This window comes from Camarhynchus parvulus, chromosome 14 (genome assembly GCF_901933205.1).
Source record: "Camarhynchus parvulus chromosome 14, STF_HiC, whole genome shotgun sequence".
NCBI lineage: Eukaryota > Metazoa > Chordata > Aves > Passeriformes > Thraupidae > Camarhynchus > Camarhynchus parvulus.
This window is the reverse complement of record NC_044584.1, coordinates 12,586,220-12,601,911: the sequence shown is the minus strand read 5'-3', so window position 1 is coordinate 12,601,911 and position 15,692 is coordinate 12,586,220. Positions and strand designations below refer to the sequence as shown.

Sequence of the window (15,692 nt, the reverse complement as noted above, 5' to 3'; positions counted from 1 at the left end):
GTGTAACAGTAATGTTTGTCAAAGTGCAACATTAGGGGGTTTTTGTTACCTTGCTAATCGAAACTGTTGGAAAAACCCTACAATTCTTGGCAGGGGCTATACATGAGTGGTTACTATGCAATTGAACCACTACTGTTAATGTCACCCTAGGCATTACTCTATTTTAAGTAATGAAATGTTTCTTTTCTCAGAAACATGTATCTCTTCGTTGTCCTAAAAAAATATTAAAGGTAGCAAAAATAACTACACGATGAAGCTTTAGGCCACATGAGGTGTTACCTTCCCTTTTGAGTCACAGAATCCAAATAGAGCTCTCAAACATTAGTCTCCTAGGAAGATTTAGGCTCTAATTTGCATAAATTTGCACAAGGCTATTCCCAGTTTGAATTTGAAGGGTTGAGGTTTTCCACATGAAAATGATGACTCTTAAAAATTCTGTAATTAGGATTTAGTCTATATTGTGTCAAGATCTGAAACATTTGAGAAACTTTCTTTTCCCATGCTTTGAAAGATTTCACTGTTACTTGCATTTTTCACAAGCAGTTTCCCCATTATAATATTTTTTTTGCCTCATCTCTTCCACAAAAATCTTCTATTTTCTTCCTACCACAAAGGTGAGAACAAAACAGAGAAAAATACAAGTGAAGAGGTTTTATTTTTCAGTTCGCTTTCAGAAATGTCTGCTCCCCACAAAACAGGTAGCATTTAGTTACTCCAGTTAACTCCTCAGTTTATTTCTCACTGCCTTTGGCAACAAAGATCACCATGTATTACATCGGGGGGGAGATCAATGTGTGATCCGATCCTCAGGTGCAGAGTGTCGTCTGCAACTTCCATTGCTGAAGATGTACAAAGAGACCCACCAAAGTTTTTACTGAAGCACCTCCCTTCTCAAAAAGCCCCAAACAAGTCCTTGCCAATGTGTTTTAATACATATTAAATAAATACCGCTTATCCTTTGCATCTATAAGAAAAGTCTATTAGAATTTTTATTTCTATCCTAACAAATAACTCTCCATGCTGGCCCATTCAAGCAGATCTGCTTCCTCCAGTCCTGTAGTTTATGGGTCGTAATTCTCATGCAGAGCTTCAAATATTTCCTTGACAAACACCTCAAAAAGCTCAGGATTTAGCACACATTTACCCCCAAGATTCAGCACACCCCCGCACCGCTCCCCTCTACCACAGAAATTACCGCACCCAGAGACATCCTCACCGGGACACAGACAGGGACAGCAACAGGGCCCTTTCTCCACAAGCCGTGGTTCTCACCTCTCCCCCCGATGGCATGCTCCTGAGCTCATATTTTTAATTTTTTTAAACTCCTATTTTCTCTTGGTCATTTATTTCCTCAGGAGTATTTCCTATGAGTTTGCACAGCTGAGGCAACAGAGATGCCCGAGCCCAGCATCACTTGTGCTGTGAGCCAGTGTCACGCCCAAGGGCAGGACTTAGGATTTAAAACGGGGTAAAACAGCACTTCGGGGAGCCGGAACGAGGAACGGGGTGTGGAGATAAGAGACCCAAGTGTCCCGTGCCTCAGCACGGCACCAGGGAGCAGCGGGGGGAGGAACGAGGGCAGTGCCACTCCCGCCCGGGCCCCCCGGGCACCTCTACCCGCGCCAGCCCCCACAGCGCCCGGCGGGCCCGGGCGGAGGGGCCGGCCCGGCCGCACTCACCGCTCATGGTGCCCGCGGGGCTCCGTCCGCCGGAGCCGCCGCTCTCTCGCACAGCCACGGCCGGGTCGGCAGCCACCGCCCGCCCCGGAACCCGCCCGGCGCCCCGGAAGGTAAACACGGCCCCGGGAGCGCCGCGGAGCGCGTCCCGGCCCGGGGCTCCTCAGTGCGGCCCCGCGCCCTCAGCGCTCCCCGGCCCCGGAGCCGCCCGGGCCCAGGCGGGCAAGGGCGTCCTGAGGGGCAGGAACGCGGCACCGCCAGAGGAACGGTGAGAAAAGTGGAGATAACCCCACATGTGCTGTACAGATTGGAAGCTCGGAAAGGCTTGTTAAATAAAAACAATAAGATGATAATAACAAATTTCATAAGTCTCTAGGCCTGTTTGAGAGGTGTTGGCCCTGTGTGGCCAAAGCGACACAGAGCGCTTAACTCCCAACTTGCCCCAAACCTTGTGTCAGCCTCCTAATGGTGCTGTGACTGATCATTCGTAAATTTCATGCAATGAAATACTTCAATTTGTCATTCATGCAGGAACCTGAAGTGGAATGTTAGCTACAAATAAAGACGATTGTTGTTGTGGTTGTTGCTTCTGTTGTTGTAGTTTTCCAGGAATAAAATTGTGGCCTAATATTAAGAAAGTAACATTAATGCTTGCAAAGCAAGGTGACAGAAATATATTCCTAATTTTAGGCCATAGAGTAATCTAGCATGACTAATCATCCATCCTTGTAAATGTAACAAGGGTAAGTAAGGAAAATTAATAAAAGATAAATAAATCTCAGTCTGAAAACACTTGGCTCTGAAAGGAAAGCCTGCACCACCAGGAAATACATGGGATTGCAGGGATTGCAGTGAAGGCCAGGAGCTGGACTTCAGTGACCCTAGTGGGTTCCTTCTGAGTCAGGACATTCTGTGATCTGTGCTCCCCAGCACCACAGCCTCCCTTAGGGTGACCCAGTGACATCTTCTGAACCCAGGGGCCTCCATACTACAGGGCATCCATCCACCTTTAGAACATCCCTAGTTCAAGTGCTGAAATTACTCAAGACTGGGGATGTACTGTAGGTCTTCGTTTCTGCCTCTTGGAACAGTCCTTGTGTACCATCAAGTAATTTTTGGCACAAGATCTGAGTCTAACATGAACATACATATTTGCAAACTTGTTTATTTTGTATATATCTGCTGTAAGTAGGTACAATCTCCAAAGGCAGAAAAAGCTGTCCTATGTAAGGACTTTCTGAAATTAAAAATTCCAATAACTAGTTGAGTGCCTGAGGTTACTGTAGAAATACTTGACTAATGAAATACTAGAATTAGAAATAATGACAATATTAATGCAAGCACAATGGAAGATCTCCAAGGATGATGTACTACCTTCTCCACTGACTGCAAGTATTAAGGTTTACAGCTATACTGGAATAACTCATTTATTATTACTCAGTACAAATGCACTCCTCTCCCAGTCATCCAACACCCAGAACATAGTTGTAATAATCAAAAGATTTGGTGGTAACTAGAACAGTAGCTCGTTCTTCAGTAGCTGGTAATGGAAATGAAGTTTCACAGCCAGTGTGAGGTTTCACCAAGCCACAGTCACTGCAAGTGCATTCTTCCACTGAATACATTAATGTTTCACTTGGAAGTGTGTGTCTGATTTCTTCTGTGTTCACACTGCTTTCAGTATTAGCCTTGAGAATGTCATTCGGCTCCACAGCGGAGTCTGTAAATACACAGAAGTTAATTTAGTACATACATCATGCTATACTGAACAAAGAGCTTTAAAGATCCAGATTTCATTATGGTCCAACTATGTTCTAACCTCAATGAAAATTTTAAGGTATAGTGAAAATTTTAAGATGTAGCTACATAAGATAATCTTTTGTTCTATGACAACACAACCTCCTTCAGAATAAGCATTGAAGTAATTCAACATGTTTTCTAATCAGTTATAATTTATTGTCTGAAAACTCACAAATATAGTATTTGCAAAATGGAAAAAAACCTTTTTTCACCTTCACAAAATATACCACATATGTTTCACACAGACTACAATATTAAATAAAATTATTTAAAGTCTCATAAAATGAAAAGCTAATTTTGAATGTGTATCCTCTGCCTGGGAACAATTCCTTTTGCATTCAGTGAAGGAATGCATTCCTTTGCTTTTAAGTTTTCATAAATGATTTCTCAAACAGCAGCAAGTAAGCCAGGTATGAATATACAACAACACAAACCTCACGGGATCCAGAACCAACAAAGAGAAATTGCTGCTTCTGCAAGTCAACATCTGGATATTTATTCCCTAATAACTATGATAATTTCATGGAGACTATTTGAGGAATACCAAACAATCCAACAAAGACCAAACAATCCAACAAAGACAGTCATGAGAATCTGGAATATATACAATGTTTTTACATGTTAAGAGTAGCTAAAATGTACAATGATCTAAAATTCTTTGATGAAGATCTTATTTACCTGTGTTTTCCAGTTTTTCTTTTAGTTGCTTTAGGTGCTTCCATTTAAACAAGACCATTAAGGTAAACAGAGTGAATATTAAAATCAACCCTATGCCCAAACAAATCCAAAGGATTCCACTTGAATCAGTACCTTATGAAACAAAAGAGATGCATTACATTAATCATAAACAATAACTCATGTACAGTAAATATGTCCAACACATCAAGCCTGAGTGTAAAATACAAGATGAAGATGCCCAGCACAGGCACAGAGTATTGCAGAAATCTACTTACTCTTCTCACAGTAGTTTTCACAGGAGGGCGGTGGTGCACTGGAACACCGCAGGTGACAAGGAGTACAAGAGAGCAGCAAATTATCAAAGTATTCATTTTTGGGGCACTGTGCCATCAGGAGCAGTAATTATGGAACTACAAAGCCACAGAAATTGTGAAAGAGTGAGGATCATCTACAAAAGGCTTCTCAGCTCTCAGTTTGAGCAACTCTAAGAACAGCTAGCAGTAATAATGGACTTCCATCACAGCTCCACTACACGGGATCATGTTACAGAAAAAGGATTTCACTCTGAGGTCCCCAAGGAATTCCTTTTTTGGCAATTCACAATTTTAGAAAAACTGAGCAGCTGCACCAAGATAGTTTTCAATGTAAATTTTGTCTGAAACAGAAAATGGTTATTTATAGAAGATGTTTCTAGAGCAGGTGCTAAGTACTACAAACTGTAGAGAAGAAAGATCTCCAAACAGAAGTCATAATAATTGTTCTTGTCTCTAAAACTGGGGAGTTTTTTTCATGGTGATTGCTTCTCAATTCTGAATTAGTCTCATTTATCACCTATTAGGGCTTGGTTGGTATTTTTGTTCATTTTGGGGGTTTTAGCTTTTTTTTTTTTGCTTATAACCATATTTCTGTGAAAAATTTAATAAGATTACATTCTAATAATGAAAGAAGTGCTATATTAATATTTTACAATTTTGATTCAAAAAGTTATCTGCATTTTTCACTTATTTTTCACCTATTTTTCCACAATACAGAACTGTCATTGGGCTAAAACTGGAGTACCCAGCATGGAAAAGTTTTATAGCACATCTTCTTCCCAGCCAGGTAGATGTATATTCAATGAATGTAACATTTCTGAAAATGTATTTAGTCTCCTCACAGAAAAAATAAAAATCTTTGACTAAAGACTGTCACAATGAAAGTAGTTTACACAGCTAACCTGTATCTTGATGTTTTATTCTAATATAATTTATTTTAAATACAAAGTTAACTAATTTTTAGCAATTAGCAGTGTTAGAAATTAGTTAATTTCTAGCAAGTAGCAATAACTGCCTCTATCCAGTATCACTGCCACAGACAGAACAGAACTACAGGCTTCTTTCTTTATCATATTTAAGTTAATTGCCTTTTTGACTACAGAAATATAAAAGGAAAACATTGTATAAGGGGTTGTAATTTCAAAGCCCATTACTAGAGACTCATTTTCCCACAAAATGCACCATGTGGGAATACACAAACTGTTTTTAGTGGAGCAGTCTAACAGATCTGTGTTCTGGTCTCTAGCAGATGGAAATGCTTATTGTGGCTTCTGCACTTGTTTCTATGGGCCAGGTGCACAGCTCAAGGCTTTCTATCACAGGCTCTTCTCCCTCTTCAAGATTAGTGGATTAAAAGGAATTGATGAAATCTGATTTAGGTGTGACAGAAGAAAATAAGGATAGAGACAGTGGGTTATGCCAGAACTTTCTCTAGGAAGTCAATGCTGGTGCTGAAGTCATAAAACTGGTTCTGCCTTGTTCCATAATCACGCTCTGGGGGAAGAAACCTCACTTATGGCTGCAATACCATCCTTGGTTCTGATGAAGCACATTTGGTACTTTATGCACAGAGTAGTTCCAGGTTTTGCTTTTAAGATGCTGTTTAGCCTTTTCAGCCATGGAGAAGACAATCACATTCTCAACAGTGATCTCAAGAGAGCAGCTACTCATGAAACCACTTCATGATACTCATGACACAACTTCATGGTACCCACAGGTACAGTAAGTGAATTTCAGGACAGACAAGCTGATCCAATTCTTTAAGCTTTTATGCACTGACTTCTGTGAAAGATCCCAGCCTTTGCTGCACTCCTGGATTGCTGTTTCAGGGGTGCAACACCTTGCATTTGTCTTTGTTGACTTTGTTATGCACTCCTGCTCCACGTGCTGCTGTGATGTATCCTACAACTGATATCTGTTCAATATGATATTGGTATTATTCATAAAAACTCTAAAGGGACTTTGCAAGGAAATGTTGATCTAAAAGCAAGGAAAGAAATAATAAAATGTGCCTATGTCTGGAGGCCACCAAGGATGTGGTTAGATTATATACAGATAAGATGATTAAATGTCTTGGTGTTAGTGAAAGGGATAGTCCTGCTCTTCACTCTGTTTACTCTGAAACGTGAGGAAGGGCTGGAGGGCTTACTTGACCACATGGCAAGCAGATTGAATTCATTAATCCAGTCAGTTCATGGAGTTTTACATCCTAGGCCCTGGAAAAAAGGCCAGAAACAACACAGAAAAAAAATATATATCTATAAACAGCTGATCACTTATTGGAACATGCAACTAAGTTCACCAGAGAAATCCACATTTGGTGAACTAATGCACCAATGTCTTAATTTGAAAAGTCCTGTCAAACTCTAAGTACAGTAGAAATTCATTTATGCCTAATTATTTGAGATTATATATATAGGATAATAAGATATTGTGGCCGAAATGCTTTCTCTCTCAGTTGGCCAGAAAGTTTTCCTCTATGGCTGGTTAGAGTTCAAACATATTTCTTGTAAGACACAAAGTAAATACAAAGTAGTCTCATGTTTTCAGTCAAACTCTAGGAAACTTCCCCCCAAGTAAAAGGCACAGTACAGCTCATTTCATCAGAGCTCTGGAGAATGATGCTCTCTCTTACAGCAATAATTCTCCCTCTACAGTTGGACCACTATTTCCCAAAGCTTACAGCCTCTAAGGATAAACTAATTTTTTTGACAGATGTGCCCCAAACCACAAATCCTTGCTAATTAAGCAATACATTTTTCACATATTGGAAACTGGGGAGCAGTGACAGTAAAGGGTTTCTACTGTGTCATTCCTTTAAGCAGCCACCATTCCAGTCCCAGCCTTTTTCCCTTAGCTGTACACTGTGCCAGTGATGTATGCAATGACAAAACACAGGCAACAAATGGTTAAAAAAACTGTGAGGAATTATGGTTGTCATGGCCTGCTGCCTTTGTTTTCTGCACATCCTAACATTCAGGAGTTCCTCTCCTCAAGGGCACAAAGCAAGCATGTAATCAATTGATCTTGATAAGCAATAGATCCCACTGACAGATCCCACTACACATCTAAAGCACACATTATTTCAAAATCTATTTCCAGGAGTAAGAAAGACATTTTCTAGCTTAACAGGGTTTTTGTGCAACCTTCAGTTTTGAGTAATTTTGATAGCAAGGAGCTAATACTAAAAAAAAAACCAACCAAACAAACAACGCTTTAAGCACTTTTTTGGGAGAAGTGTGCTTTAATATGAGATGCTTTATACCTGAATTGAGAAGCTGTTTATAAAGTAAAATATTGGATTCAGCCAACGAATGAAACAAAAACCAGAAGCACTAAGAATAAATTCATTAAGTGACATTAAAGATATTGTTACTTAGAAACTGTAGTCATGTTATGTTAATAATTGTTCCACTGCCTTGTATAGTAGACATTAAATCCTCTAAGCAGAACACCAATTTGTTATATGTAGACTATGCAAACACACAAAAAAATGAGATGATGGTATGGAATGATGGTTCTCCTACTGTGATATTTACCTTTAGGGAATAATAAATATATGCCTTACTTACCAGTAAAGTTACATTTCAGCTCTTGTTCAGTTATGGGATTTACAGAGCTTGCACTGGCTTTCCAAACAATTACACATTGATGCTAATAAATGCTCTCTTATTTTAATTTGATTTTGCTTCAAAAGGATGGCAGAAATTAGCAGAGTTGGACAAAATAAGAAAGGATTTATTAACTACAATAATCATTTAACCATAAATCACAAAGTATTGCCAGGGAAGTATTTCTGCAGTTACATTACTGTAACTGAAATTCAAAAACTCCCCAAGATATCCTCTAAGAATAATTCAGACAAGTTGGCCTGCTGGAGTTGGCATCCTTCAAGAGAGCAATGGAAAAAATGCAAGAAAATAAGTATCAACTGCAGAAACAACAGGAAGAAAAAAGAGAAAAGGAAAACCAATCTCAGATTTGTTTCTAAAATGTTTCTGTCTGACTCAGGAGTGACATCTGGGGACAATTTATAAAGACCAGTATAAATTATATTTTCTGATTGTTGTTTAGAATAATGGTTTTAGTACTGACAGTTCTAGTAGAGTATCAAATTGCTGAACAGGATTTCAAGAAATCAAATCATTTTTACTGGTGAAGAGAGTACAGATAAAGGGAGCACAGCCCAGCACAGAGCAGGAGCTTTGGAGCTGTGCACAGACATACACAAGTTCACTTTGGAGCTGTACACAGACATACACAAATTCACTCTGGAGCTGTACACAGACATACACAAATTCACATTGGAGCTGTACACAGACATGCACAAATTCACATTGGAGCTGTACACAGACATACACAAGTGTTTCAGCCTTCTCCCATGGGAGCAGAACACCTCCAGTTCCATGTTGCCCTGGCAGAAAACAGGCACACCAAGCACTGAACATCCAGCCAGAGCATTTCCTGCCATGAACCCAAACATGACTATTAGTTTTGTTAAACATCTGGAGAAACTCAAGAGTTCCAGAAATTCTTGTCAGTTCTTATTTGTGACATGTTAAATTGATATTACGTGACAGAAATCAGTCAAGAAAAATTTTATCTTTCACTATTTAATTTGAAAAAAGCTATTGTGTCTAAGCCAAAATAATAAAATGAGAACTCTGGATGGAAAATCAAAGTAAGTAATATCATCCTGTCAATGATTAAAGATTGAAATTCATCATTCAGAGAACAATAACTTGAGATCTGTTTACCACACATAACTTAAACAACAAAGTTTTGTTCTGGCACTGCTTCAGGGTTTCTCTGTTGAAGCTTGTGCCAACTTTTTTGCCTGACTGTACTTCAGAAATTCTGCTGGCACAATTACATAGCACTTACCAAGAGAAAGAGGGTTTTCTGCTAGGACTATAACATTCCCTTCACAAACAACATTAGCTAGGCTGACAAAGGAATTCTTCTGGTTGTATAGTTGCTTCTACATTGATGGCTTTGTGCTGGCACAGCTCTTTTTTTCCCACTCACTAAGGCAACTGACCTACACTGTCAAATCTTATACTACAGGCTTGTTCTGATCCTCTCCAATTCTCTAAAGCTATTTACAGAATAAATCCCTCCCCAAAAAGTCTCTTATAAATCACCTCACCTCAACAATCCTAAAAATCTGTAAGACCAATGTACATACCAAAAACACCGCTTTTTCTTCTCAAAGGTTATTGCACTTCAAGGAACAGCATTTTTACAGACAGTCATCTCCTAAAACAGTATTAAAACTTTCTGAAACAGTTATTTTCAGAAATCCATCTTTGTAAAGTGCATGCTTTGACTGTATGGCTGGGAGGAAATAAGCTGTTCTAGGAATGGGGTACACACTGCTAGTAAATAAAAGAATGGAGCTATTAAAGGGTTCATCATGTTCATTAACTTTTACAAGCTGCACAGAACAATGCTGCTCTTAGACAAAATATTGTTTAATGTCATTTGCACACAGAGCAAAAACAAGAACAATGTGGATTTTGCCTGTTTGGTTCAGCACATTTTAATTAGACCACAGCTTTGAAAAGAGTGATGTTGCTGGTGCTACATTGAGTATTTCCAAAATGGATTAAAGAGCAAAACAACAGAAGAGAAAATGTTCCTTTAAAATAGTGATTAAAATAACAATAGTATAAACACAGTCAATTAAATCACAGACAGCTTCTGTGTCCCCCACTGTGTTCAAAGCTGACTTAGCTAAGAACCAGCTTATGGAAGAGAGGAAGGCACAGGAAAGCAGTCCTAATAGACTGCAAACCCTTGGGGTAAAGAAGATACCTTTTCATTTTTCTGACATCCCACATGTGCCAGAATAGTTATGTAACTACTAAGGACAATGCATAAGAAAGGAATTGTGCAAGCAAGTTTGGATTAACCCAATGTTTGTTAGAATGTCACTGACATTTTTGTGTTGGTATAATAGTTTTTACAGAATGCAAATATAATTTATTTCTTAATGTAAACACATTTTGTGTTGGAAAAATAATCTCTTACGTGCTACTATTTTAGTGATTTTGCAGGTGGACACAATGAACTGAAACTCATCAGCGGTATAATGCCAACAGGAGTATTGGAGTTACAATAAAAACAAATGGGCAGGAACAATTATGAATTATGTGAAGTGTTTGGCATACACTAAAGTCTAACATAAAATTTTGTTCTGGTAATTTTAGCCAAATTCTCTAGCTATTCAGAGGTTTGAGTAATGTACATTCACTTTTTTCAAATTCTCATGTACAGCATCACAGTGTCAATGTGTGCTCTCTCTCTAGACAGGAGGGAAATTGTAATTGATTCAGCCACCACTACTCCAGAATAATTCCCCATGCAAATTGCTGTCTCTGGAATAAGAATACTGGCACAGAATACTTCTAGAGTAATTAAGCCTATTTAGAAACAAGCTCACTATTTCATTCTCACAATTCCATAATGAAGTAATTATTTTCTGCAACAATGTTAACATGTTAACTAGCCATAGAAGAGCAGCTTTAAAAATCCCATGATGCTGTTATTCTTCCTTCATAACAATAATGCCATTCTGCTTTAGTCATTACTGAAACTAAAATCTTAAGGGATCTCTAATGGACAACATGCTCCCTCAACTGGGATTCCAGAGAATTAGGAAGGTGCAAAGAAAGCACATGAAAATCCCACATGGAACCAGTTCTCTATTTCCCCCTCCCTTGAGACAGACAGCATGGAAAACTGTCCATATAAAACTTAAGTGTTACAAAACTCTGACCATATCAGGAGATCTGGCCTGGAGTTATCACAGCATCCAGCAGCTCCTCCATGTCAGGGAGTCCCTGCAGTCAGAAAGGCTGGGAATAAGCAGTGTTTTAATACCCAGCCACTCCTCAGCACACCTGTGCTCCAGCCCCTTCCCCTGCTCTGTTCCTTTCTCTGGACATGATCCAGCACCTCCATGTCCAGTTCTTGTCCTGAGGTGCCCAGAGCTGGACACAGCACTCCAGGTGTGGCCTCAGCGGTGACTGCGCTGGTCCTGCTGGCCATGCTGCTTCTAAGGAAGCAAAAGGTTTATTTTCTAATGAAAATATTGCTGATCTAAAAGAAAGCATAAGAACAGAAAAACAGAGGTCTGGATTATGCTTCACAAGATTTCTTTTCAGCTGCTTCAGTATTTTGATTGACATGATGCCTCCTCCCACCAATCCTACGCCTGGCTTTCAGATCTCTGAAACCACAATCTCTGCCTTTCTTCAAAATAGATTCCCTCCTGTCTGTAACCTTCCTAGCCCCAGCTCAGTCACTGTTTACATCATTTAAGTGATCTCACTCTTCCCTTCCTTGGATGTGCGTTCTTTGCTCAGCACATTCCTTCCACATTAAGCAATCCCTCTGCTATTTACAACATTTTAACTGTCATAGATTTATAAACTACACACAGGTTCTTCACAATGTGCACACCTAAATCCCCATCTTTGTTTCCTTTGAGCTTTGATAGCAAGAAACCCACACACACAACAGTTTTGACAGAAAAACTACTTATCTAAACTACTCTCCTACTCATATTTTTCAGTCTGGAGTCTCACGGTATCAAAACCACAGAAGAAATTCTGTCTAAGGAGGAACTGCACTGCCTGTGCATTCAAAGAGAGGCATTGTGAGCAAAGATCCACCAAGAACCCAACTTATACATCTCTGAGACCTAAACAATACAGGGTAACTAAGCAATAGATCACACAGCTGAGAGCTCTAAGCCTCCAGTTAGAGTCACCTGAAAAAAGGGATGGCACTTGCAAAAAAGACCTTTCAGTCTTTCTTTTTAGAGATACACAATCAAGGAGAATAAAGGTTGTGTATACACATAGAAGTGAGAGATACACATGACTATTTTTAAAAATAATGAGCTGGGCATGTGAAGTATTTGAGAGCTGAGAAGATGGACACAAAATTACAAACTGGCATTTTGGTGTAGCAATTAATTTATTTCTTTTGCTATCTAAAAGAAAACCAATTAACTTTATGCCATTTTTGAAGCCTGCAGTATGTGTTTAATTGCTCCAAAAGGAGCCATCAAAAAAGGCTTTAACTAGATTGGAGCCCTCAAAAAGAAGAATCCAGCTCCAAAATATCATTGCCAACCCACAATGAAATGTGAGACAAATTCTAAATTCCTTTGCAGATGTGGACTAATTCTATGATTGGACTGTGAAACAGAGCTTATGCTCTGGTGCTACATTAGGAAAACCAAAGAAGACTTTTATTTGAAATTCTTCCAATGAAGTAGCTTCAAATACATTTCCATGAGGGAATTCATGGACTGCAGTTCTGCCGATGCCCAGCACAGGGAGAGGAACAGGCCAGAAAGAGCATTTGTTAAATAGCAGTATTGGAACAACAAATCAGTAAAAAGATGTTTCCAGGACAAGATGTCTTAGTTTGGATTAGACATGGTCTTGTGTAAATATAAAAGCCTCTTTATTTACTGACACTTCCACGGGCACCAGTAAAGCTTAGGAGAGACTTGACTCTTAATGAAGCCATCATGCTGAAACAGTTGTGTTTTCTATTCTCTAGTTCTCAGCTACACCTCCACAGACTACCTGGAGAGAGAATTTACCAGGCTTCAAGAACATTAGTTTATGAATTCCTGGCACCTAGTCAACCTTCTAATAATTTGCCTCCTGTCCTTTCTTTCTCCTAAGTAAATAACTTGTTCCTTTGGCTTTGTTTTTAAAGGCTCTTTCTGACTTCAAAGCAATTCTAAATACCAGGTTACTCATTCAGGTGCATAGCTAATGTACATATTTGAATACCTTTAAATATCAGGGTATGGCTCACACTGTGTCACTCCAATCCCAGCTTGCTGCCACACCAGAAAGGGAAGTTGTATTCCTTTCCTGCTCCTCCCAGTCTCAGCCAAATTGTTTCTTCCCATGTTGCAGTAGCTCAGGAAGTTGATGTCAAGGTAAACTGAGTTAATTCAATCATAACTCAAGCCTAAAACAACTCTCTTCCCATTTTAAGGCTGTTAGTAGTTTATGGAATTTTAGAAACTTACCTGTTGGTGGTGAGCAAGTAACTTCTTGAAGCTGTTCACCTGTTTGGAGCTTTCTAATGAAATCCATCTTTCTCTTCTGCTTCAGTTCCCATGGCTAAAGCATTGGTATTTCACAAGTGTCCCTGCCAGGCTGCAAAGTGCTTGTGGGAGCTTGGGTGGAAGTTATTACCACAGTACAGGCCACTGTTTCTAATAGCATGTGAACAGAGCCCTCCACTTCACTGCTGCAGGACTGACTCACCACAGACTGCAAATTAGTGGTGAAGCTGCCTTGGGATAGTTTATTGTATTAATAACTTGCTCTCACCAAAAAAGAAGTCCTGTTCCCCATTCTTACTTTACACCAGCCCTAGCAGTTGTCAAACGCCTCTTATTTGATTCAGCTGAGTAGCCCAGGAGGAAAAAGAAAGTGGATTATTCTGTCACTAAATGTAATGAGCTGGACAGACTCAGCACAGGGTCTCAGAGCTCAGAGGCAGCACAAGGACGGAAGAACTGCAGTTGTGGGGGGACAATTTCTTTGCCCCTCAGTCATCATAGGTTAACCCTAAGCTGGGCCAGACTCCTCTTTTCTAAGCAGTCTTGATCACTTAAGTCATTCATGACATGAGAGTGGATTTATATGGGTAGTTCTCAATAAGAAAAGCATTTTAGCACTTATTAAATGAAGAGCTGGTATATTTATTCGAAACATTTTGATGCAGAAGAGATTTAAACAAGAAAAGCTTTAATAATGCTTTAAAACCTCAAGTAAACAGGACCATCCAGTGGATATTTTGCCAGTAAAATTATCATAATTCCACTTTTGTTTTGAGTACCAGCTGTTCCAAAGTGGAAAAACAAACTAGTAGTCCTGTTAAAAATGTAGTGTTTGAGTTTACACAGTTCCATGTGTGACAGCCTGCAAAACAGGTTGGTACACTCTGAAGGACGTCTGGCATCTTTTGAAATTCTGTGGACTAATTGTTTATATCCTAGCAAGTACCTAGGGAATAAGTACCTGTCAAGGAAGGAAGAAAGGTTGTGAAACACAACTAATTCTTTTCCCCTGAAATCAGTGGTAATATGCACTTCTACACCTCTGATCAAACACATATTTGGCCCTACTCTCCCTACACAAACACAAAAAAAATTATCACAACTCAGAAAATTATAAAAAATTATCAAAACTCACCACTTCATGAGCCATCACAAAGAAGGCCAATTTCAAAAACCTTCAAGAAGTTTTTTTAATGAATGCCAAAAAGGGTGCAAGAGTTGCTGTGTCTGTGTTCCTTGTGCTGATCATCTTAAGGTACATCTTAACTGCTCAGAAAAGGCAGCTCCTGCCTCCAGTCGAGGCTTTCCTGACCTGTAGGCTGTGTCAGGGCTCAAACCAAACACCAGTTTGCAGTACAGTGTTGCACTCATTATAAACCTGTTCCATGCTCACAGAGACAGTAAAAAGTGTTCAGTAACAAGTCACTCTGTCAGCAGAATGCCTGCAGCTTGCTCTCCAGTGCAGTTCCAGCCATTATTCAACACCAGTAATCCCTGAGTGCTGATATGGTGCTACCTTGTTTCTGTACTATGTGAAATGTATCAGACACCTCTTGGCTAATAAATGTCACCTAACAAGCAAAGGTTAGAGCTAAAAGAAAACAAACCCAAACAATGCACTGTGTACTACTTTTCCTTTTGTTAAACAGAAAAGTGATTGCCGTGCACAGCTGGGACTTACTTGCAGCTTGACAAAATTCCAAATATTACAACAGTAGCACAGGTGAGAATCTTCCTTAATTATACTCGATTTGAAAAGTAGACACTGACAATGTCTGAAAACGAGAGTAACTCTGTGCCAGAGAACAGGGTTAGGGTTAGCCTCTTGGTGGGGCTTGAAGGAAAGGCTTCCACTTAGGCAGAAGTTTTTAGTCTCTCATTATAAGTGATGCTTTTTCTTCCAAAATGAACTTTCTGTGGTGTTAGCGAGGCTTTGGTTTTGTTGGTTTTTTGGATTGGTTTTTTTTTTGGTTTTTTGCTTTTGTAAGTGCTACCCTGCACACTAATGTTTTCCCTGGCTATGATCTGTTGGAAACCCATATTTCCATTAACACCTGTAGAAGTTTTTGTTTGTCCATGGCCCACATGTTGCTGCTGGTGTGCAGCCAGAAACCCTCTGGT

General features: G+C 39.5%; 2 protein-coding genes across 2 annotated transcripts in view; both read right to left on the bottom strand.

Moving 5' to 3' along the window:
* SNX29 (sorting nexin 29) overlaps positions 1 to 1,772 on the bottom strand; it is a 96,802-nt gene extending 95,030 nt beyond the window's left edge. The window contains exon 1 of the mRNA XM_030957918.1: positions 1,680 to 1,772. Coding sequence (XP_030813778.1) covers positions 1,680 to 1,686 — 7 coding nt within the window. The 5' untranslated portion in view covers positions 1,687 to 1,772. The remainder of the gene's footprint in view (positions 1 to 1,679) is intronic.
* Positions 1,773 to 3,139: 1,367 nt separating this feature from the next.
* Positions 3,140 to 11,661, bottom strand: TNFRSF17 (TNF receptor superfamily member 17). Its single transcript, XM_030958456.1, has 5 exons — positions 11,576 to 11,661; positions 11,281 to 11,316; positions 4,430 to 4,554; positions 4,155 to 4,286; positions 3,140 to 3,396 (listed from the first exon to the last, which is right to left on the bottom strand). Exons 1-5 carry the CDS (start codon positions 11,659 to 11,661, stop codon positions 3,140 to 3,142), a joined length of 636 nt encoding a protein of 211 aa, XP_030814316.1.
* Positions 11,662 to 15,692: the final 4,031 nt, after the last annotated feature.

What these genes read in the sequence shown, in the direction of transcription:
- TNFRSF17 (XM_030958456.1), bottom strand. Translation starts at nt 11,661, where the DNA reads ATGTCAATCAAAATACTGAAGCAGCTGAAAAGAAATCTTGTGAAGCAT. An exon ending in TGAAAACTACTGTGAGAAGA is followed by an intron (nt 4,287 to 4,429) that starts GTAAGTAGATTT and finishes TTGTTTCATAAG; the next exon opens with GTACTGATTCAAGTGGAATC. An exon ending in AGAAAAACTGGAAAACACAG is followed by an intron (nt 3,397 to 4,154) that starts GTAAATAAGATC and finishes GTGTATTTACAG; the next exon opens with ACTCCGCTGTGGAGCCGAAT.